Source organism: Cololabis saira, chromosome 15 (genome assembly GCF_033807715.1).
Source record: "Cololabis saira isolate AMF1-May2022 chromosome 15, fColSai1.1, whole genome shotgun sequence".
Classification (NCBI taxonomy): domain Eukaryota; kingdom Metazoa; phylum Chordata; class Actinopteri; order Beloniformes; family Belonidae; genus Cololabis; species Cololabis saira.
This window is the reverse complement of record NC_084601.1, coordinates 33,026,447-33,051,223: the sequence shown is the minus strand read 5'-3', so window position 1 is coordinate 33,051,223 and position 24,777 is coordinate 33,026,447. Positions and strand designations below refer to the sequence as shown.

Sequence of the window (24,777 nt, the reverse complement as noted above, 5' to 3'; positions counted from 1 at the left end):
CCAGCCTGCAGTCCCCCCTCTGACCACCCTAGTATCTGCTGTCTAAATCTGTTTATAAAGTCATCCCTGTACAACTGTGGTGTCTGTGTCTCTCCTCTCTCTGTTCTTCATTCTCTCTGTCTGAAGTTTGACATTTTACTGAACTCCAGAAACTGCCATTTAGCTTCAACCCAGAAGTTGGAATGTTGGTATTTGGATCCAACCTGGAAAGTCTGAATGATCTGTTTCTAACATCCTGGTACCAGACACTGCAGGACTCCCTCAGATGGTTCTGTTCAGATTCTGACTGGTTGGAGGTCTTTTAGGACCACGAGGAGCTGCTGCATAACCCAGAAACTGAACGAGTGGCTGTGATGTTCTGGCTGATCAGTTTCAGTTTCAAACTCTCAAACTCAAACTTTCAAAGTAACTGAAAAAATAAAATAGATAACACAATGAAGTTGAAGACAAGGTCTTTATTTACAAATCTTTGAAAATTGTGAACATTATATAAACTTGATGTCAAACTGACAAAAAACACGTTAATACAAGATTCAGGTCTGTTTTTAAAAAGAGAGTTTGCTCATCCTCATGTTTATTGTCTTTTAGTAATTAATTTTAATTTTAATTTAAGCAGTTTTGTGTTAAAAACAACTAAATTGTAACTTCAGACTTTGTGTCCGAAACATTTAATCCGAAACATTTAATCCAACAGCTGTTGTCAAGTTTCCTTGTTTATTGATGGTTTTTCCTCTGTTCCTGAAATACACTTTGCCTTTTGTTTGTGAAAATGAAGCAGGAGGACAAATGTTTATGTAAATGTCGTAGAATAAAGACAATTATTTTAACTGACAACTCTTCATTCATCACATATCAAATTAAAACAACACAAGTAAACAAAGAGGAGTAAAGCTGCATTTATACTTATTTACAATCATTATATTTTACTCCAGCATTATCAAGTTCTCCTGTAGTTCTGATGACAGCTTCACTACCCTGTACACATGATGAAGTTCAGAATCACCACATTTATAAATGACACACGAAACACAATGAATGGAAGTGAACAAATGTTATCTGAAGTTAATCAGGATTCAACAATAAATTCTTGTATTTTCTTCTCGCAGATCCAGTTATAATTGGAAGTGTAGTATGAATATTTCCATTTCCCTTCATTAGTACAACACACTGCAGCATGTTCCCGTTTGTTATGCTGATGTGGAGACTGTGCTGCAACCCAGAACCTGTGAAGTATTAAAACAACATGTTCAGCTGAGATGAAAATCAAGATTATTTTCATTTTCAGATAAAACTGACACCTTCTGTAATTGTTTTACACAATGTTCACTTTTTAAAGATCACAAGGAACTTTTGGTCTGATTCCAGATGTTGGATGAGGTCTTCATTAAATACTCCAACATGGTATCCATTCATTTATTCCAGTGAAAGCAGCTCAGTCTGCACATCTTCCACAAATCTCTTCTCTCCTGCTGATCACAAACTAAGTACACTACGGTATTTAAAAACTGTTGAGAAGGAAGGTTTGAAGTCTCTTTCATCAGTCTTCTTGTTTTTATGAAAGAAACAATAAAGTATTCACACAGGCTGTTCATTCAAATAAATGTGTTTCAGAAATAATGATGATACAGTTTTTAACATGTTCTGCTGTTTTACCTGTTGACAATTTGAAACAATGACTTTGATGAAACTGTAAAAGAAACACTGTCTTACATTGTTGTCAGTGGTGATCCGTCCACCCATTTCCATTCATATTCCTCTTTACTTGTCGACCATTCAGCTTTCAGACCAATCCAGGAGGTTTCATTTGTGTACAGTCGCCCCACAAAATCCTAAATGACAAGACAAAAGTAGTTTCTGCCGTCATGAATCTGCATATCTGTCTCAGTATCCTGATGATTGTGTGAAAACAATCTAAATGATTTAAAAACACATTTCTAACTGAGATCCATCAGGATGGAGACAGAAGCAGCACACAGACTGACAGCAGGTGGAGAACACAAGTAACAGAAAACTGCAGTAACATCAAATACACTGACATCAAACACCCACCTGCTCCTCTTTGCTGTTTATGATCACCAGATCAGCTCCTCTTTCCTCACACTCCTTCCTGCTCTCAGACCAAGTTTTACTCTCAGTGAATTTTCTGTATAAACTGGAGCCAAATCTTCTCCATCCTTCATGACACTCTCCTTCATATCAGATATCAGACAGACAAGTGTTTTAGAAAGATTTAGCATCACATTTATGAGTGTTCTTTCAATATTTAGATATCTCCTTCAGGTGTTACTTTTACCTTTTAGGTTATTTGTTAAAACATTTTAGCTCTAGCTTTAATTGTCTTATTTATTTTTTTATTTATTTAAGTTTATTTATTTGGTAATAAATCTTTCTTGCCATAAAGCTTGACTTTCTGTCTTATCTATTTTTAATTAAGTTACATTAATAGAAATAAGAAGTTATGGAGGCTAATGCTGAAGTTCAAGTTTATTTATTTGGTAATAAATCTTTCTTACCGTCAAGTTCATTTTTTTGCCGATTATAAGTGTTGTTCAGTTGGTTGTATTCCCTCTGCAGCTCGTCTTTGTCCGAAGTGATATCTAGTTAGAAGTATAACATGAAAACAAACTCTGAAATATCAAAACTTGTATCAATTGGTGTAGGTTAAATATCTGAAAACATTTGTGATTGAAGAGCAGAGGTGTCAAGTAATGAGGTACAAATACTTCTTTACCTTACTTAAGTAGAAACTTTGGTTATCTATACTTCACTGGAGTAATTATTTTTCAGACGACTTTTTACTTTTACTACTTACATTTTCACACAATTATCTGTACTTTTTACTCCTTACATTTTAAAAACAGCCTCGTTACTCTATTTCATTTCGGCCTTTAAAAAAAAACTATCCAGTTAAATTGCTCCATCCGGATAGAGTGAATTTGGTTGTGGTTGTTTCAGATGTTCTTGTCCAGTTTTGTTCTTACATCCGTTGCCCTCAGATGTCTGCAACTAAACTTGGATGTACATTCCAATAAAGGTTAGGATAAATGATAACATGCCTCTGAAGTTTGACTTTTTGCACCATTACAATACTTATAGGCAACTAGTCATCATATCTCCTGCTCTCTGAAACACATGTTAATGCTCAATAGTACACATATATGGTTCTTTAATATATTTGCATTATACTAAGATGCATTCATTTTCAATGGCTTTTGTCCTTAATGGCTTTTTTCCCCCTTACATTACTTTTACTTTTATACTTTAAGTAGTTTTGTAAACCAGTACTTTTATACTTTTACTTGAGTAAAATACTTGAGTTGATACTTCAACTTCTACAGAGCAGGTGGTAGAGAGACTGGATGGCGGAAGGCTGGTAAAACATAAAAAAGTAAAATAATAAGAACTGGTCAAAAGGACATTCTTTTGAAAAAATGTGAAATATTATTAATTACTGAAGTACATAATGTAACATAGTTGAATTGGTTGTAGTTAAAATCCTGCTAAATGGGGAAACTACGCCACCTGCTGTTCTACATGCATCAGGCTTCATATTAGCGGGGAATTGTGGGAAATCCTTAGTGTGCTGGAGGATTCCCATGAAGCAGGTAATGCGTCTGTATGTCCGTGGACAAAACGATTTATAAACGTCTTGAAAAGCACTTAAAAGTTAATCTGGGATACATGTCTGAAAACTAACTATATTAGACCAACGTTGTTCACATTTTTGTTCAGTCAAACATTATGTGCATGTTTATTACTTGTAAAAAAAAAAAAAGTCTCCAGTACAAGTAGCTGACAGGTTGTATTGTTGTTTTCCCAGACAGACCATGTGCTTTGGTCCACACATATGACTTAATGTGCACCGTCTCCTGTACCCTTTTTCTGTTCAATGCTGCAGGTATGTTAAGTGTCACAATTTCTTGTTTTGTGCAAATTCATTGTATTTGATAAGTAAACTAAAATATTATATAAAAAACGGTAACAGTTCATAAAAAGATACTACATGTATTTTACAATTTCTCTATTTCATATATTAGACATTTGATTTATTTCACTTTAATGTAACTGTATCAAATCCACTATACGATCAATATACAGGTGTATGTAAAGCAATCAGAACACTGTATAGTATACTAGTACTAGTACTCAGTGTGCTGGAGGATTTCCATGAGGCAGACAGACATGTGCTTTGGTCCACACATATGACTTAATGTGCACTATCTCCTGTAGGCTACCCCTTTTCTGTTCAATGCTGCAGAATAAACACCCTTTGAGCTGTTACCACCACAGTTCCAGAGTGTGATTAATGCAGAGAAGACATTCATTGGTCACACATAAATGAGACTAAATGTAAAATATGAATATGAAAGATGTTAATAACAGAAACCACACAGTAAAACTCTAACCCAGTGTTCCCAAATCCAGGTCCCCAAGGGCCACAGACCTGCATGACCTGTTCAAGTGAACATGTCAATAACAGGATTGTGTAGACTTTGATGATAAGAGGATGGTGAGCTTTTCATTTGAATCAGTGTGTTGGAGCAGATAAACATCTAAAATGTGAAGGGAAGTGGAGTCCTGAGGACCTGGATTTAAAGGTATTGTGACATAATTTTTAACATGCTTTTAACACTATTAAAAGTCTTGGCCAATATCCCTCAAATGTGTCTAAAAGGGTGTAACAAGAAAAACTTCACTCCAGTACTCCATGCCTGGCTTTGTTATGACGGTGTTTTTTGCGCAGTGAAAAACGTGTCCTTTTCCCCGTTTCCTGTCAATCGTTGCCCCGCTCCTCCTCCCAAACAGGGAGGAGGAACGGGGCAATCCTCCAGTCCTCCTCTCCCTCAAACTCCCTGCACACAGCAGACAGTGGATCAATGGTATGTGATTTTGTCTTGCACACCGTCCACGGGCTGAGCCTCGATCAGAAGGACTCAGGCCCCTGACCGACACCGGGCAAGCGGTCTTCCGTACGCCACATTTCCCACGCGGGAACGGACGGGGATTCGGCGCTGAGCTCTTCCCTCTTCGCTCGCCGCTACTGAGGGAATCCTTGTTAGTTTCTTTTCCTCCGCTTAATAATATGCTTAAATTCTGCGGGTTGTCTCGTCTGATCTGAGGTCGTAGGCGAAAAAAAAAGGAGAGCGCGGGTGGAGAGGAGAGAGGCGGTGGCCGTCTCTCTCCCTCCAGCCCGCGGCTCAGTGCTGATGGGCAGGGAGCTGAGTGGAGGGGGCGGTGATTTAGCGGGTCTATACGTATAGGTCCGCCACCCAACCAGATGCACCGTTTTTGCATAATTATGCGGAAATTCCCAGAAAGCACACAATACACTGAATGTTAAAAGTTCATTTTTTTGGGTGTAATTGATGTCAGGACACCCAACTAAACACAAAAAATCAAGAAAAATGTGTTTTTCATGTCACAATCCCTTTAAGAAAACTGATCTGTGGAGGAGAAACATGAAATAAAAAGGAAAATGCGTCATGTTGTTGCATATATTGACCGCTAGATGGCAGCGTTGTAACTGAATACACTCAGTTTCAGCCTCCTGGACATGTGCTCGCCCCACATGTGCACGTGTGACTGCGATCACTCACTTTCAGATCTTTTTTACATTATCCTCTGATCATTGTCTATATTTCTCAAGTGTTTTCATCGTGTGGGAAACACAAATATCACATTAAAATGTATCATTCAGTCCGTTTTCTGAATCTTTTTTCTGCTGTGTGTTGCTTTCGCTGGAGAAACTGCTCATAATTATCATGCCATGACTTTTTGTTAAACAAATTAATAAAAAGTAAACATTTTAGGTGGTGATTTTGCAACTTGAGTTCATTGCTCATTTTAAAAAGTATTCTTACCCTTGAGCTTGGTCCTCAGCTGGTTGACCTCCAAGGTGACGTGAAGAGCTGTAACACATAATAACTTTGCCTTAAATCAACAGAAATGTATTTATGTATGTAATGTAACTTATGTTTGATGGAAGCAGTACTCTGAAACACCATTTACGACACAGGTGGGGAACAGTTGACCTTGACTGGGGACACCGTCGGACGGTGGAAGCAATACTTCGAGGATCTCCTCAAGAAAGCAGAGAATGTGGACTCGGGGATGTGCTCGTCCATCACCCAAGCCGTTGTCACTGAGGTAGTTCGCAAGCTCCTCATTGGCAGGGCACCGGGGGTGGGTGAGATTCGCCCTGAGTACCTCAAGTCTCTGGATGTCGTAGGGCTGTCTTGGGACACATCTCTGCAACATTGCATGGAAGAAGGGGGCAGTGGCAAACTGGGGTGGTGGTCCCTCATTTTTATAAGGGGGACCAGAGAATGTGCTCCAACTATAGGGGAAACTACGCCAGGGTACTGGAGAGGAGAATAAGCCCAATAGTCGAACCTCAGATTCAAGAGGAACAATGCGGTTTTCGTCCCGGTCGTGGAACACTGGACCAGCTCTACACCCTCCGCAGGGTGCTCGAGGGTTCATGGGAATTTGCCCAACGTGTGTTTTGTGGATCTGGAGAAGGGATTTGACCGTGTCCTCGTGCCATTCTTTGGGGGGTGTTCAGGAAGTATGGGGTCCGGGGCCTTCTGTTAAGTTCTGTTCGGTCTCTGCGTTTGGTACGCATTGCCGACAGTAAGTTAGACTTGTTCCCAGTGCATGTAGGACTCCGGCAGGGCTGCCCTTTGTCACCAATTCTGTTCATATTTTTTATGGACAGGATTTCTAGGCATAGCCAGGGACCGAAGGGGATCCGGTTTGGGAACCACAGGTTTTAATCGCTGCTTTTTGCAGATGATGTTGTCCTGTTGACTTCATTGAACCGGGACCTTCAGCATGTGCTGGGGCATTTTGAAGTCAGGTGCAACGCAGCGGGGATGAGAATCAGCACCTCCAAAACTGAGGCCATAGTTCTCCACAGGGAAATGGTGTTGGGCCTTCTCCAGGTAGGTGGAGAGTTTCTGCCTCAAGTGGATAAGTTTACATATCTTGGGGTCTGGTTCACAAGTGAGGGAAAGCTGGGGTGTGAGATTGCCCAACCGATCGTTGCAGCGCCTGGAGTTCTGTGGTCGGTGCACCAGACCATCGTGGTGAAGAAGGAGCTGAGTCGAAAGGCGAAGCCCTCGATTTACCGGTCAATCTACGCTCCCACTCTCAACTATGGTCATGAACTTTGGGTAATGACTGAAAGGACAAATAGCGGATACAAGTGGCCGAGATGAGTTTCCTCCGCAGGGTGGCTGGACACTCCTTAGAGATAGGGTGAGAAGCTTGGAGTCGAGCCGCTTCTCCTTCACATTGAGAGGAGTCAGCTGAGCTGGCTTGGGCATCTCTATCGGATGCCTCCTGGATGCCTCCATTGAGAGGATTTCCAGGCATTTCCCACTGGGAGGAGACCCATGGGGAAGACCCAGGACATGTCAGAGAGACTATGTCTCCCCTCAGGAAGAACTGAAGGAAGTTTCTGGGGTCAGGGAAGTCTGGACATCTCTGCTAAGACTGCTGACCCTGCGACCCAGTAATGGATAAGCGGTAGAAAATGGATGGATGGATATGTATACGAAATTCTTGCATATCCTCAGATGTTACCTTCAATGTAATGTTTATATCCTTTTAGTGTCTGCAGAAGTTTAACCTTCTCCTTAAACTTGCACCTTATCGTGATGAAGAGGTTTACATCTCCTACTGATTCCTGGAGCTTCGTTGTCTGGGGGAATTTCCACTTGAGCTGTCTCTCAAGGCAAAGTGGTTCTAGAGGAAGGGTCAGATGTATTGTGGTTTGTCTGACTGATGGTTATTTGAAGATCAACAGCTCGAGCTACGTCCCCCAACAAGCGGTACTGCATCTGGTGCTTGGCACCAGGCAGGAAGGGCAGTTTAGTTGTTAGTGTGTCACACTCTGAATTGTTGTGGTGTACCACCGTGTCACACCATCTCATCAGATTTATGTCATACCAGCATTTTAGCTGCACTGAGGTCTCATGTGTGGTCAGGTTGTCTTTGCAGCATGCACTACTTTCCAGCACTCATAGGCAGATTGATGGCTTGGTTTGGATTACGGATCGCCCCTGATCACGTCTTGTCTTTGCCCCGACCCTCTGCCCGCCCACAACAAGTCTTTCGTCTGCTCTCTCTGGATGTAGTTTGCCCTGCTGATCAACCCTCTGCCCGTCCACGACAATCCTTCTGCCTTGTCCCTTTGAACTTTGTTTGCCCCACTGATGGTCTGCCAGGTTCTGATTCTGTCTCAATCATGATTCCAGCTAGTCCCTCCATGGCTTGGCGTTGTCGCATTCATCGAACACCTAAAGGAATAGTGTGCCTGTTCAAGGGCGCTCACTAGCCTGCCAGTCAGTACTCTTTTCTGTTGGTTCTTCTAGTCTTCCAAGAGCTGTCGGCTTCTTCCAGTTGAAAATCCTTCCCGTGGATAATTCAGTCAGACTTCTCCTCTTTACCTGTCGTTGTTCTGTACTTGGGTTCTAAAAATCATCTCAGAGATACAGTGAGCACCTGGTTACCAGGCCTTTACCCATGTGGTCCAGTCAGGCTCAGCCCAAATAAAATGTGTGGGATTAATCCCTGTAGGAGGGGCCTTACAAGTCAGGTGGAAGGCATTTTGATCAGCAAGTGTGGGCCTTGGCTACTGAAACTGGCTCTTTCTGCATCACCTCTTCAGCAGGAATGGATCTTGAGCTTAAGGATCCGATCGACGGATATGGACTAGACATAACGAGGTTCACTTCTGCACAGCATGGGCTCTGTAATCAATCAAATCTCTCTGGAGTTACCCAGGGTAAAATGCATCCAGCTGGTCTGGGCTTATTTATGACTCCTCGGCTTGGAGCGTGTACATGTGGGATTTTTCCGATAAGACGGTCACTTTCCTGCTCAATCAGGATGGGGAACAGGCTCTGACTTTCATCTGTACTGGAAGGTGCTCCTATTGGGACTTCAACACTTATGAGTGTATTGCTTTTTAATACACTCATTCATTTTTGATTTTAAAACAAGACTCTGTGGGGTAAATCCACAAAGAACAGATTGCGCCCGCAAATAGCGCTGTGAATTGCGCCGCATTTGCGCCCGCAATTTGCCCCGCCTTAAGGTCCTATTCACAAAAGATTTTGCTCTAATGATATACCGGCGCAAACACGCCCATAAAGTTTTGGAGCTGAGTGCAATTTGCCCTTGTCTGAGTAAGTGAGCGGAGCTGTTTCCAGTGTTCTCAATTTCTCCATGATATTTCAGCACACAGATTGGTCCATAATGAAAACTGCAGAAATAAAAAATAAAGCGAGTGAAAATAAAACGCCGTGAGGCACAAGGGCGCAATTTCCACTGGGAACAGGGGGGACATGCCCCCCCACTTTTCAAACTCATGCTTTTGTCTCCCCCCCCCCGTTTTTTTTTTAACAGTTTAAGAACTAATGGTAGGCTCAGCCTGTAAATCCTCAAGACACTGTGCGAAGAGCCCCGTTCCCTCTCCTCCCTCCTCCCTCCTCCCTCAGTGCTGTTCAAGGCTGATTTATGGTTCCGCGTTAAATCGACGCAGAGCATACGGCTAAGGTTACGCAGCGACGCGCACCGTGCAGTGCGCGTCGCCGCATCTTTCAGGCCCTTTTTGTGCGCAAGCAAGCTTTATAGATGAGGTCCCAGATAAGGATCTGACGGTAATTCATGTTCTGTGTTTTGCTACACACACCTACAGGTCAGCTGTTAAACACACACATTCTAGATTTATATGTTTATATGGTGGAATTGTTTGTAAGTAAGCAGCCCCTACTGTATGGATGAATCCTGAGCTCCGTCCTGTTATTTTTATTTTTAAATCTGAGATAAGTCCACAACCCCACTTGATCTGAGTGTGTACAGTCATGTCTGACTGTAGATTTCACCCTTAATATCATTCAGTATCACACAGGCTTGAATGATATTGAAGAGAGAGAGAAACAGAGACAGAGCGGGAGTGAGGAGTGAGTTTGCGCGCAGTTAATACACGCTTCGAAAAGACGGTATTTGCTCCACTATTTTTGCGTGTGGCAAATAGCGCTGGCCTTTGTGAATTAGACGGTTTTTGCAATGAGGCTTATTTGCATAGAAAGGGGGCAATTTTGAATATTACCTAATTTACATGCATGCAAATGGCACAGGCGCACAATGCCACTATTTGCTTGGCAGTGCAGTTTGTGGTGCAATTCGCCCTTTGCGGGTGCTTTGTGAATTAGACGCTCTCTTTTTGTGTCATTTGCACCGGTTTAGCGGCCGCAAAAGCCGCGCAATCCTTTTGTGGATTTACCCCTATGCATTACAATGGTCCTCATCTGTCTTTTTTTATATAGATGCACTCAGTACACCATATGCAGCGCATTATATCAACAATAAAAATGTGGGGGTTTGGTGTCTGCCCAGGGGATGCTTTGACATGTTGAGGGTCTGGGGATCAAATCCTCATCAGAGTGGTGGATGATAACTTGATTATTATGTTTATTATGTTAACATATATTATGTTAACACTGTTAATATTATTTTTTGTTTAGAAAGATAATCTGATCTGTTACAATGTGGTGGAAAAAAAGCAACCTCAGTTCCAAATAGGGTTGCAAAGGGGTGGAAAATTTCCGGTAAATTTCCGGAAACTTTCCGGAAACTTTCCATGGGAAGTTAAGCTGGGGAATTTTGGAAATATTCCAAATTGGAAACTTTCCATTGGAATTATGGGAATTTATGGGGATTTATGGGAATTAACTGGAAATTGGGGGTAATTTAAACAAACTGTATCATATCCAAACATAAATGTAAATATTTATTTTGTCATAAGCAGATATCCATGCAAGATAATACAAAAACATGACATTTCAACAGATTTATTTGAGTAGAACTTTAGTTTTTATTCTTGTATAAACAATTATTTTAATGAACAACAAAAACATGAATGTTGAGTAAATACTAACTCACCCCACTCCCCCACCCAATCAAAAAGTAATGCAAGTTAAACATTAATACCATTATAGATCAAATATATTTACCCCATAATATTATCAAAATTTACTTGACTTTATATAGTCCGTGGGCTCAAATGTGTGGCTTCAATAGTCTTGTGCTTTGAGCTCAAATGTGTGGCCTCCAGACTTCAAGAAATCACCTGTGCATGTGATGGAGGAATGCACAGTGCATGTAGGGGGCGTGGCCTCAATAGCCCTGCAGTAAGCAATGTGCTGTGTGCATGTGATTGAGGAGTGTACTTGCATTAAATCTGGTTGTTTTAGCCAAGACTATGCTACAATATATTTCCCCCAACTATATTTAAGTTCCCTGTTAAGGGCCAACCTTCAGTTCTGTAAATTTCTTATTTATTCCCGTTAATTCCCATATATTCCCGTTAATTCCCATATATTCCCGTTAATTCCCATATATTCCCGTTAATTCCCATGGAAAGTTTCCAACTTTGAAAATTCCCGGAATTTTGCAACCCTAGTTCCAAAGAAGATGGATTCTGTATAAAATCAAAAAAGAAAGATAAATGGTTTCCAAATCTCATAGTTTCTTATTTTATTGTCTTGCCAATAGAACATAAACACTGTATCAGCTGTTGAAGCATTTGGCCTTTTCCTTAAAAATATGATCTCATTTTGAGTTTGTTGGCAGTTACACATTTAAAAGAAGGTGTTACAGAGGAAACAAACGGCTGGAAATGTTATCAGTTCAAATCAAAATCCACTGGTGGAAAATGTAATAACTAACAAAGTTAACTGACAACAGGTCAGAGACAAGACTGGGAATAAAAGAAGAATTTCAGCAGCAGAGCCTCTTAGTTGCAGAGCTGGGCAGAACCCCTCACTAATTTGTGACAAACTATGTTAAAATGTCAATAAAATGTTCCTCAATGTTCACAATTTACACAACGTCCCAAATTGTTTGGGATTGGAGTTGTAGTTCCTCCATAAGGATTTCTGAACTACTTGGACACATTTCAACCTTAGTAGCAAAACCTTCAGCAGCTAGATGACATTTACGGAAAGTAATCAAATATTCCTTCAAATTAAACTAGTATTTTAATATTTCATAAAAGACCTCCAACATCAAAGAAAACAGAGCATGTCAGCAAAATCCCATAAATGAGGAGGGATCCATTTGAACAAGAATACATGGTTGACATCTTATCCGTCTCAGAGCAGTAAAACGACTCTACTTAGAAACAATTCATCCAGCTCATATGAATCTACTGGTTCTTGTTCTGCAGGTGTATGCTGTTATTTTACTGTTCAGGAACAATACTTATAAATGGTCCAAGAATAATGACAGATAACATGTACTGCAATGAAAACAATGATCTCTCACCCTAACATGTAACTCTTAAAGCATTTGTCCACAGAACTGTCCCACATGTGGTAAGTAGAAAAACCCCAGTAGTTCTTGGGTTGGCTTACTGTCAAACAACCTTCTCTGTTTGATTTTTGGTAAAACTCAACAATGTTTCATGAAAGTACGTCATCAGTACTTCAGAGATAAACAGCAGTTTCTCTACTTTGTGACCAAAATGCATCATGTAGTTTTTGAGGTGCAGCATTTTAACTTACCGTATATGAACAAGATGACGACCACAACTAAAACCACCGTGCACAACACTCCTCGACACAGTGTTGCACCTCTGACAGGTATTTTCTGAAGAGCACGATGCTTCCAAGTTTGTCGTCCTGCAGAACCAGAGATCATAAACTTTGTAGCCACACATGAATGTACAATACCTGAACATAATTATCTCTAAAGTTGAACTTTATTAACTCCATGTCATTTACTCACCTTCTTCCTGTGACTGAACAGTAAGATTATTCCCAACATCATCAACAGTCTCATAGATATCCACCTCCCTCTCGTCCCATCCTGCTCCGTCTTCTTGCTCATTTCTGTTGTATCTCACCTTTTTTGATAAATCTGGTTTAGAGTAAATATCTGAGGACATCCTGAGAGGACAGAGACAGCCGGACAGGTGCTGTACTTGACTAACTGTGGATCTGCCGTTGAAGTGCTGATCTTGTCTTGTATAAAACTGAAACTACCATCACAATGTAACATCCGTGCTGGTTTAGCCGCTGGTGTTTCTTGTTCAGCCTTCTATGTGGTTTCATGACATTTTTGAGGAAGTACTGCCATTTAAAAAAAACAAACTGTAGGAGGAAACCCTTGACTTTGATTTCTGCTGTGATTTATTGTTTTTTTTTTTTCAAAACCATTCTCAGCAACATGGTTGACTTCAAAGGATGACAGTTACACCTACACTGCAGAATGACCATCCTGTACACGAGATGAGGTGTTATCTTGCTGGTTTTGTTTCTCTTGTAACTGTAGAGAAACTGTATTGTTCAACTTAGAGGGAAATATCTTCTTCTCTGTTCTGACAAGAAGGTTGACCAACTTCCCTTGGAAAAAACCCCACTCACACAAACCATAGCAGCTTAATGAGACAAAACAGTAGATCGCAGAAACCCTGAGCAAAGATAGGCACATACGCAGACATTGAAATTCAGCAGCACATTTGGTGATTATAAGACAAAGGTGGTGTTGAGTATTTTGCATGCCATTACTATAACTCAGATGGAGATTTATGGATAAAAGGTTTTTGCGGCGTTAAGCACTATTATAGCCTTTGGGTAAAAACTGTTTTTAAGTCTGTTCGTCTGAACGTTCAGAGACCTGAAAAGTCTGCCTGAGGGCAATAATTCAAAGTGCTGGTGACCTGAGTGGGACGAATCCCTTAGAATGTTTTTAGCCCTACTAAGACAGCGAGAGCTGTACAGTTCTTCCATTTCTTCTATACGTGAAGACTGTGACTTACACGTAGTGTGGTCAAGCCTTTGCCAAAACATATGGCTCAGTACCACACAGGTTGATAGAATAACTCTCAATTTGAAATCTAAGTCCCAGATTGGATGCAGAACATCATCCCCAGATACTTCATGAGACTGGGAATTAACAAGGTGTAGTGAAGTGCTCTGTAACTGTTAGTAAGTTGGAGTGCCACACACCAAAGTTAGGAACAAACGGCGGAAGCTCCAGTGGTTAAGAACTCAAAACACCAGCGTGAGAGAAAGGATGTGAGATGATGAAGTAAATCTAACTGGAAAAACCTCCACACTGACTGTACTTTTAACCTTCTCTAAATGTTACAAACTGCTTCACTCTGTTCCTCATTCATCCTTCTACACTTGTAGGAGCTATTTTGTCACTTTTGTATTATTTAATCATTTATTATTTAGTTAGTTTTTGTGGTCTAGTTTTGGGAATACACTTTTAATTTGTTTATGATATTTAGTATTGATTAAGTTTATTTTGTTACTTAACCATGTTTTATTTTGAAAGTACTGGGTAGCTGGAGCGCACCAGGTGGGATTATATATATGGGTTGGCAGACACAGGTGAGACGGGCACCTGGGAGGGCAGATGGTTTTTTACCAGGGCAAGAGAGGCGTCAGAGATCTTTGTTCGTTTGTTTGCCAGGAAAATAAACCATTGGAAACTTTGAATTTTGCCTGGACAATGGACTTTCTGTATCCTGCGTAAATCCACTCCCTAGGTGTCTCAGTGGCCGTTTGATTATTATAGTTTGATACTTTGAGTTGAATATTTTGATTTATTTATTTATTTTGTTATTATTCACCTGGAGGACAAATAGCCACTACATAAAGTAAAAAACCCACCCTAAAGTGAGGATTTGGCGGATGGAATCTCTGGAACCTTGGATATTGGATTGATATGAAAGAGGATTATTGGGCTGGAAAACGCTTTTCGTTTGGAGAGTCAATGGCCGACGGACATCTCACGAAACTACTCAAACAGCATCGGTGAGCAAAGGAATACAAACGGGCTGTATTGGAAAACGGCTTCACTATTGGAGTGTTTGGATTGTCGTTTCTTTGCACTGGATGTTTATTGGGAGCTTTGGAAGTTTGGACGACCCGCGTGTGCTGCGCAATACTACTATCGCATGGTAAGCCACGCCTCTTTTCATTCATAAAGCTCTGGTGCGGAGCCGCGTGCCATAAAAGATATCCTTGTGTGAGTACTGCAAGCTGAAGTGTGGAAATTCAAGGATTGAACAGGATTTGATGTGGAAAAATGTCAGAGGCTGCAGCTAAAGCAAATGACTCTGCGTCTGTGCTCTCAAAAAGGAGTGTAAAGTTTACACTAAAGGGTCTGACATTTTATTTAAAGACATGCCAAGAAAAAAGGTCTTTGAAATGCAAGCAGGTTAAAAGGAGCATGGATAAAATGTGTGATTTGATGGTATCCATTGATAATGTGAAGTCGGTGCAAGCCCAGCTGAGTAAATGCATTACATGCTTTGAGGAAGCTAAAGATATGCATGAAGCCATTCTGAATCTGAATTTGCCAGAGGATGAAGTTGAACGGCAAAATATATATTTTCATGCAAAAGGTTTTGAGTTTTCAAAGTTCATTGAAAAAGTTAAATGTTGGTTATCTGATGCTGGTTATCCATATGTGCAATCAAATGATGCTGCAGAACCTTCTGGTAACTCGAGTGTGGCTTCTGATGAGATTAATCCCGAAGACAGTGTTTCAAATGTTTCATGTCAAGAGGAAAAGCGTTCCAGAGCACATTCGAAGTCATCTAAGGCCTCATCTACGTCATCTGCAAGAATAAAAGGCACAAGCAGACAAAGCAGCACTTATGGAGCGTATGGCTGCATTAGAAAGGAAACACGCGTTGGAAGCCAAAGAGGAAGAACTCAGAAAGGAAAAGGAGCTGTTCACTTTGGAAACGGAACTTGCTGCCGCTAATGCAAAGCTGAATGTGTTGGAAATCAATTCAAAATGTGGCTCTAAAGGATCGGACGCACTGAATTCATATTACGACAGGAACTGGACTGGTGCTCCAGGAACACGTCCGCTGAATCTTCACGCGGATGATTTTGTTCCACAAAAGGATGCTGCAAATAACAGTCAAAGTAAAGTTCCCATAGCTCGGGCTGTCACTGTCAGACCTGTAGATGCAACAACAACGCAAACTGACGTCAGGCCATCACTCACAACCAACACCCAAGTGAATGTCAGGCCTGGACCAGCAGCAACGACACAAGACACTGGCCCAGTAATAAGTCAAATTCAAACAACACAAATGTTTCCAAACACCTTGAATCTACCCCACAACAATAACCCTTGCAATGCTATTATGGACATTATGCAAAGGCAAAATGATATCACTGCACTGTTGGTTCAGCAAAATTTAACATCTGCTTTGCCTGTGAGAAATATTCCTGTGTTTGATGGTAACCCTCTTCAGTTTAATTCCTTCATGAGATCTTTTGAAAACTGTGTAGAAGAAAAAACTAACAATGCCAGTGATTGCTTGTCATTTTTGGAACAGTACACCAGGGGACAGCCAAGAGACCTTATCAGGAGCTGTCAGCATTTGCCCCCAAGCGTGGGTTATCAGAGGGCCAAATTCCTGCTGATGGAGCATTTTGGCAATGAACATAAAATCGCTTCTGCTTATATGGAAAAAATTCTGAATTGGCCCCCCATTAAAACAGAGGATGTACCAGCGCTGCAATCTTTTTCCCTGTTTCTTCGAGGTTGCTCCAATTTAACACAGCAGATAATGTACATGAAGGAGTTGGATATGCCCTCCAATCTCATAATCATTGTGATGAAGCTTCCTTACAAGCTACGGGAGAAGTGGAGGAGCGTTGCATGTGATCTGCAGGAGCAAAATGGATGTAGAGTAATGTTCACTGACCTCGTGACATTTGTGGAAAAACAAGTCAAAATCCTCTCTGACCCATTTTTTGGTAATATTCAAGATCTGTCACCTGTCAGCCGCAGCAAAGCCTCCAATGTCAGTCACACAAAGCAAAGGAGAAATGGAAGCGCTTTTGCCACCAGTGTCTGCGCAGTAAAGGAAAGCAACAAGATCGACATGGACAGTAACATCAAGTCTTCCTCTGCCCAAAACTATAGCAAATGTTGTCTATTTTGCAACCTTAACAGTCACTCTCTGGATAAATGCTCACAGTTCAAGTTAAAGATGCATCGGGAAAAGATAAGTTTCATACAGGAAAATGGAATTTGTTTTGGTTGCCTGAGAGTTGGTCACAGAAGCAAAGACTGCAGGAGTCGTTTGGTCTGTATCGTGTGTAACCAGAAGCATCCATCAGTCCTTCACATTCAGGAAAAGGATAAAGGTACATCCTTAAAGGACGCACAAGCTGTGAGCTCTCCACCGAGTGTTTCACATGGATCTTCTCAGACATGTGGAGCTATAGGGGCCGGTGATGAGGATGATGCTGTCTTCTCCATTGTTGCAGTAAAGGTGAAATGTCAGATGAGCAATGAGGTTGTGCAAACTTATGCTTTTTTGGATCCTGGGAGTTCAGGTACATTTTGCACTGTCAGTCTGGCAAGGAGACTGGGCCTGAGAGGCAAACCAGCCAAAATTTTACTGAGAACCATGGCGCAGAAGAAAATTGTGAGCACCACTGTGTTGTCTGGTGTGGAAGTGTCTGGCATGGATGTGGATGATTTTATTGAGTTACCGAATGTTATGACTCAAGAGACTATGCCAGTATCAAGACTGAACATTCCACAGCAAGAAGATATTGCGAAATGGTCTTATCTGAGGAACGTAAAACTTCACCATCTGGATGCAGAGGTGGATCTGCTCATTGGGACAGACGCTCCTAAAGTGATGGAACCCTGGGAGCTGATTAACAGCCAGAGTGAAGGACCATATGCAGTCAGAACCAGAGTTGGCTGGGTAATTAATGGACCACTACGCAGTGGAAAGAGCAGTGGAGTCAAGACGGGCTGTTCCGTCGTCACGACGAATCGTATCTCTGTGGAACATCTGGAAGAGATGCTCATCAGTCAATATAACCATGATTTCAGTGAAAAGACATCAGTGGAACGGTTGGAAATGTCAAGAGAAGACATTAAATTCATGAAAATTGTGCAAAGTACAACAGAACTGAAAAGTGGACATTATTGCATTGATTTACCTTTCAGAGAAGATGATCCTGCGTTACCAAACAATCGCTGTGTGGCAAAGCAGCGGCTTCAAGGCCTGAAGAGGAAATTTGAGAAAGATGTCAAGTACAAGGAGGAGTACACTTCATTTCTCAGTGACATGTTGGATCAAGGTTATGCTGAGATGGTTCATGGAACAGCTGGAACAAGATGATGGAAAAGTGTGGTACATTCCCCATCACGGAGTACATCACCCTACCAAAAGAAAGTTGAGAGTTGTATTTGACTGTGGGGCCATATATAAAGGAACTTCACTGAACCAGTATCTGTTGCAGGGATCAGACTTAACCAACTCTCTGATTGGAGTCCTCATCCGGTTCAGCAAGGAGCCTGTTGCAGTCATGGCAGACATTCATGCTATGTTTCATCAAGTGCAGGTACCTGATAAGTATGTTGACTTCCTCAGATTTCTGTGGTGGCCCCAGGGCGACACCGACCAAGAACCAGCAGAATATCGCATGAGGGTACATTTGTTTGGAGCTGTATCATCCCCAAGTTGCGCTAATTATGCCTTGAGAAGAACTGCAGAGGATAATACATCTGATTTCTCCCCTGAAGTAATCAGTACTATCAACCATAACTTTTATGTAGATGACTGCCTGAAGTCCGCAGCCTCGGGGGGAGATGCCATTCAACTGGTGAAGGACTTGACTGCACTCTGTGGGAAGGGAGGATTCAGTCTCCAAAAATGGGTAACGAACAGCCGGTCTGTGTTGATGTCAATCCCAAGTGACATTAGAGCGACAGAGATGAAAGAACTGGATTTGGACACAGATCAGCTTCCTGTTGAAAGAGCGCTTGGATTGAAATGGTGTGTTGAGTCTGATAAGTTCATGTTCAGGACTTCAGTGCAGGAACGGCAGCAAACGAGAGGAATTCTGTCTGTGGTGAGCTCGCTGTATGATCCACTAGGATTTTTGGCTCCTTTCACCATGTCAGCCAAGTTGATGTTGCAGGAGCTCTGTAGAAGAAACCTGATGTGGGATGAACAAATTCCCCCCTCCTCCTCCAAGCAATGGTCTGATTGGCTGAGCGATCTTCAAAAGATGAGTGCATTCACAGTTGAACGCTGTATCAAACCTCATGACTTTGGGACATTTGTGACAGCACAAATCCATCATTTTTCTGATGCAAGTCAAGTTGGTTATGGAACAGTGTCTTACTTGAGAGTGGAAGATGGTGATAAAGTGCACGTGGGATTTCTTGTGGGGAAAGCCAGAGTTGCTCCCTTGAAGCAAATCACCATTCCTCGCCTGGAGCTCACAGCAGCAGTTCTCGCTGTGCGAGTGGATGCCATGTTGCGAAAGGAGCTACAGTGGCAGCTGGAGAGGTAGATGTTTTGGACTGATAGCACGACCGTCCTCAAGTACATCTGCAATGAAACTAGATGTTTCCACACCTTCGTTGCCAACAGAGTCTCTGTTATTAGAGAAGCTACGGATGTTGGTCAGTGGAAATATGTGAGCATGAAGATCAATCCTGCAGATGAAGTATCACGTGGATTGACTGCTGAGGAGCTTCTTACAAATGGAAGATGGATTAAAGGCCCGGAGTTCCTCCGTTTGTCAGAAAGTGAGTGGCCTGTGCCTGATTTTGAGCCAGCTGTGATTCCTGCTGATGACCTGGAGGTCAAAAAAGAACCAGCAGTGTATGCCATTGTTAAGCACTTAGAGAATCCCACAGACTGCCTCATTCATTATTTCTCATCATGGAGGAGACTTAAAACATCTGTTGCCTGGTTCCTTGAGCTTAAAAGACTTCTTTTTCTTTTGAGCCAAAAGAGAAAAGAGTTTAAGGCTGCTGAGAGTGACAAGGAAACAGGAGCTAGTTTCAAGACCACACTTCGAAGGAGGATTTTGAACCCAGAAAATTATGAGGAGGCAGAAAAGGCAATCTTTCGTTTTGTCCAGAAGTACAGGTTTGAGAATGAAATTGCCTCACTGACACATGGCTTGAATAACATCTCCAAGCACAGCCCACTGTACAAGCTGGATCCAATACTGGACGACGGCATTCTCAGAGTTGGGAGTCGTCTTCATAAATTGGCATTACCATCAGAAATCAAGCATCCTGTTATCCTGTCAAAAGACATGCATGTTTCCCAGCTTATTCTACGTCATATCCATCAACAGCTTGGACACGCTGGTAGAAACCACATGTTGCATCGGCTTCGACAGAGATATTGGATCATCAGTGCCAATTCTGCTGCAAGGAGGACGATCACAGAATGTACAGTGTGCAGACGGTACAGAGGAAAACTCGGAGAGCAGAAGATGGCAGACTTACCAGAGGAGAGAGTCATGCCAGACAAGGCTCCTTTTACAGATGTCGGAGTGGATTATTTTGGCCCCCTGGAGGTCAAGAGAGGAAGAAGCCTTGTGAAAAGGTATGGAGTGCTGTTTACCTGCCTCACCAGTCGTGCAGTGCACCTGGAGGTGGCACACACACTTGATACACATTCCTGTATTAATGCTGTGCGGAGATTTGTTTGCAGAAGAGGCCCTGTGTCAAGCATGAGGTCTGATAACGGCACAAACTTCATTGGAGCCAACAAAGAGTTGAAGCAAAGTCTTGCTGCTTTGAATGAAGAGAAGATTCAAGGTGCTTTGATTCAAGATGGGATTAAATGGAGCTTCAATACACCAGCAGCCCCACATCAAGGTGGTATTTGGGAACGTCTGATTCGCTCAGTAAAGAGCATGCTTTCTTCGGTTGTCGGACAGCAGGCGTTGGATGATGAGGCCCTGCAGACGCTGTTTTGTGAGGTGGAGGCAATACTGAACGACAGACCCATCACAAAAGTTTCTGATGACCCCAATGACCTTGAGGCCCTTACACCCAATCATATTCTGTTGCTAAAGGGAAAACCCATCTTTCCACCAGGACTCTTTGAACAGACTGATCTATACACAAGGAAAAGATGGAGACAAGTACAGTATATTGCACAACTCTTTTGGAAAAGATGGATATCCGAGTACTTACTTGTGATGCAGGAAAGACAAAGGTGGACAAGGCCAAGAAGAAACTTCTCTCCAGGAGATATTGTCATCATCGCTGATGTTACAGCTCCCAGAGGATGCTGGATGATGGGCCGAGTTCTGAGTACCAAGTCTGATGCCAAAGGATTGGTCCGTTCTGTGTGCCTTCAAACTAAGACCAGTGTTTTGGAGCGGCCTGTAACGAAGATCTGCCTGCTCCTGGAGGCCACGGCTTAGGATCATGGACATTATTCTCTCTTTCTCCCTTACTTCTCTATCCTCTGTCTGGTTGTTTCGTTTACAGTATTCCAGAAGAAGACGGAAGAATCACCTCCCGTTAGAGTTAGGGAGAGATAAAGAAAATAGCTCCTTTTAGAAATTAATGTAATTGTGAGTTTACACTTTCCACAATTAGGGGCCGGAGTGTAGGAGCTATTTGTCACTTTTGTATTATTTAATCATTTAGTTAGTTTTTTGTGGTTTAGTTTTGGGAATACACTTTTAATTTGTTTATGATATTTAGTATTGATTAAGTTTATTTTGTTACTTAACCATGTTTTATTTTGAAAGTACTGGGTAGCTGGAGCGCACCAGGTGAGATTATATATATGGGTTGGCAGACACAGGTGAGACAGACACCTGGGAGGGCAGATGGTTTTTTACCAGGGCAAGAGAGGCGTCAAAGATCTTTGCTCGTTTGTTTGCCAGGAAAATAAACCATTGGAAACTATATTTTTTGCCTTGACAATGGACTTTCTGTATCCTGCGTAAATCCACTCCCTAGGTGTCTCAGTGGCCGTTTGATTATTATAGTTTGATACTTTGAGTTGAATATTTTGATTTATTTATTTACTTTGTTATAATTCACCTGGAGGACAAATAGCCACTACAGTGAGTCTGGTGAACGCAGACTCTCTTCAACAATTTCAGTCACCGTCTCCTCTCCCCCACCCTGGACCTGGAAGCCCCTGCTGATTACAGACATATATCCAACCTAGAAAGGCCTTGAAGACTTACCTCTTCAAGAAAACCTCTTAATGAACTGCTACATGCTTAATTTTTATGTTTTATTTGTATATATCTGTATTTGTCATATGCATGTGTTGCAAACGCTGAATGAGGAGATTTTGCCTTCAGGCTCCAACTGAATAGATTGGAGGTTGAACTGCAAAAAACAAATAAAAGCCCAGAATGAGCAGAAACTGCCATGTTGGCTGCTGTTACGGGGTGAGGTTTTGGACCCAAATGCAGCACACGGAGGTAGTTTGTCTGGTTTGCTTTATTACCTTCAACAGGGACGAAGAGCAGGCAGGAATAGGTGTCAAGTTCGGAAGACAAGGTCAGGCAACGGAGAGCAGGAGACAAGGCAGGATCCAGAAACAGGCAGGGTCGGCAACGGGAAGTCAAGACAGGGGATGCTGGAAGGTCTTGCATCTACATAGACATAGAGTGAGGATCTGGCAGTGAGAGTGCAGGAGAGAAGAGCTTTTATGCTGTCCTGATTGCTGAGGAGCTGCAGCTGGGGGAGCAGGTGAAGGGAGTGAGTGATGAGGTGGGCGTGGCTAGCGAGGTGGGCGTGGCTAACGAGGTGGGCGTGGCTGGCAGATGGAGTGAGCAGGAGAGAGGGGAGTGGAAAACCACTGAAGGCTGGACCATGACAGCTGCTCTACGCAGTGGTTACAACCCAGTTACACACACGACTAAACCACTCCTGCCACCTATTGGCGAAATTCGGTATCACGCTACAGGAAAGTTGATAACGTGCAGGTGAAAATCCCTGTTATTAACCAGAGATTTTCACCTGCACAGAAGCCATAAGGAATTGGAATAAACAACCAGAAAAAGTATTAGTGGGAGGACAAAGAAAAAACACAAAGTAATTATGGCATAACACACTAATACAATAAATGCCCAGGGTGCCACACATTTCTGTGTGTTTATACATTTAATCCTGAAGCATTTTGAAATTTGTTTCAAATGAAAAGTGCGTTGTAAATAAAATGTATTGTTATCATTATCCTCTTCAAATGCTCTCATCCACTCTTGCTTGTTCATGGATGTCAGGTAACCTAACAACCACCCTACAGACAGACTGACAACCTGTAAACAGTGTTGGGGTAGTTACTCAAAAAAAGTAATCCATTACATATTACTAGTTACTTTAAAAAAAAGTAATCCCTTACACTACTTAGTTACTGGTTGCTGAAAGTAACTAGTTACATTACTAGTTACATTACTTTTGGATTACTCCGCAATATCACCTGAGCTGCACCATAACTCGATTGCCAATGAACAACATGTACAGGACTGTCGTAGAAAATTAGAATATTGTGATTTTCTGTAATGCAATTACAAAAACTAAAATGTCATACATTCTGGATTCATTACAAATCTACTGAAATATTGCAAGCCTTTTATTATTTTAATATTGCTGATCATGGTTTACAGCTTAAGAAAACTCAAATATCCTATCTAAAAAAATTAGAATATTCTGGGAATCTTAATCTTAAAATGTAAGCCATAATCAGCTATATTAAAATAATAAAAGGCTTGCAATATTTCAGTTGATTTGTATTGAATCCAGAATGTATGACATTTTTGTTTCTTTTAATTGCATAACAGAAAATAAAGAACTTTATCACAATATTCTAATTTTCTGAGACAGTCCTGTAGTTGGAACCTTATTACTGCAGTGTCCAGATCAGCACCAGAAGTCCTGTAAAATCCCGCAAAATCCCGTAAAATCACGTTAAAGGCTGATTTATGGTTCCACGTTAAATCGACACAGAGCCTACGGCGTAGGGTACACGGCGACGCGCACCGTACGGTGTGCGTCCCCGCGTACCTTACGCCGTAGGCTCTGCGTCGATTTAACGTGGAACCATAAATCAGCCTTAACTCAGACAAGTGATGCGCAACACGTGAAGACGCATGAAAGGCAAGTTTGATTTTCTTTTCTGTTCTCCCGTTCTACATGTAGCTGAAAAGCTCAAAGTAACTAAAGTAACGTATTTTTTTTTGTCTTAGAGTAACTATAACGGGATTACCCAAATTACAACTGTAACGCGTTACATTACTGTGTTACTGGCGAAAGTAATCTCGTTACAGTAACGCGTTACTTTGTAACGCGTTACACCCAACACTGCCTGTAAAAAGGCCTAAACTGTGACAAGGCCAGTCAATGTTCTTTTGGGGACCACAAAACTCGTGAAGATGCATAAACTTGTACAATTGAGTTAGAATAAGCAGTGCAGATTAATAACATGTGGCACTGCTTGATTCCACCTGTCTGTATTAATGTCTGTTGGATACCTGCAGACATCCAGCCTGCAGTCCCATCTCTGACCACCTCAGTGTCTGCTGTCTAAATCTGTTTATAAAGTCATCCCTGTAGTACAACTGTTGTGTCTGTGTCTCTCCTCTCTCTGTTCTTCATTCTCTCTGTCTGAAGTTTGACATTTTACTGAACTCCAGAAACTGCAGTTTAGCTTCAACCCAGAAGTTGGAATGTTGGTATTTGGATCCAACCTGGAAAGTCTGAATGATCTGTTTCTAACATCCTGGTACCAGACACTGCAGGACTCCCTCAGATGGTTCTGTTCAGATCCTGACTGGTTGGAGGTCTTTTAGGACCACGAGGAGCTGCTCCATAACCCAGAAACTGAAAGAGTGACTGTGATGTTCTGGCTGATCAGTTTCAGTTTCAAACTCTCAAACTCAAACTTTCAAAGAAACTGAAAAAATAAAATAGATAACACAA

At 41.8% G+C, this 24,777-nt stretch overlaps 1 protein-coding gene across 1 annotated transcript; it reads right to left on the bottom strand.

The window, feature by feature from the left end:
* Positions 1 to 525: 525 nt before the first annotated feature.
* LOC133460697 (CD209 antigen-like protein A) lies at positions 526 to 13,038 on the bottom strand. The gene is made up of 7 exons (XM_061741427.1): positions 12,799 to 13,038; positions 12,576 to 12,692; positions 5,862 to 5,909; positions 2,514 to 2,597; positions 2,050 to 2,189; positions 1,711 to 1,829; positions 526 to 1,223 (listed from the first exon to the last, which is right to left on the bottom strand). Exons 1-7 carry the CDS (start codon positions 12,956 to 12,958, stop codon positions 1,067 to 1,069), a joined length of 825 nt encoding a protein of 274 aa, XP_061597411.1. The 5' UTR covers positions 12,959 to 13,038; the 3' UTR covers positions 526 to 1,066.
* Between the last annotated feature and the right edge of the window lie 11,739 nt (positions 13,039 to 24,777).

What these genes read in the sequence shown, in the direction of transcription:
- LOC133460697 (XM_061741427.1), bottom strand. Translation starts at nt 12,958, where the DNA reads ATGTCCTCAGATATTTACTCTAAACCAGATTTATCAAAAAAGGTGAGA. An exon ending in TGTTCAGTCACAGGAAGAAG is followed by an intron (nt 12,693 to 12,798) that starts GTGAGTAAATGA and finishes CTGGTTCTGCAG; the next exon opens with GACGACAAACTTGGAAGCAT. An exon ending in GCTGAGGACCAAGCTCAAGG is followed by an intron (nt 2,598 to 5,861) that starts GTAAGAATACTT and finishes ACTTCTAACTAG; the next exon opens with ATATCACTTCGGACAAAGAC.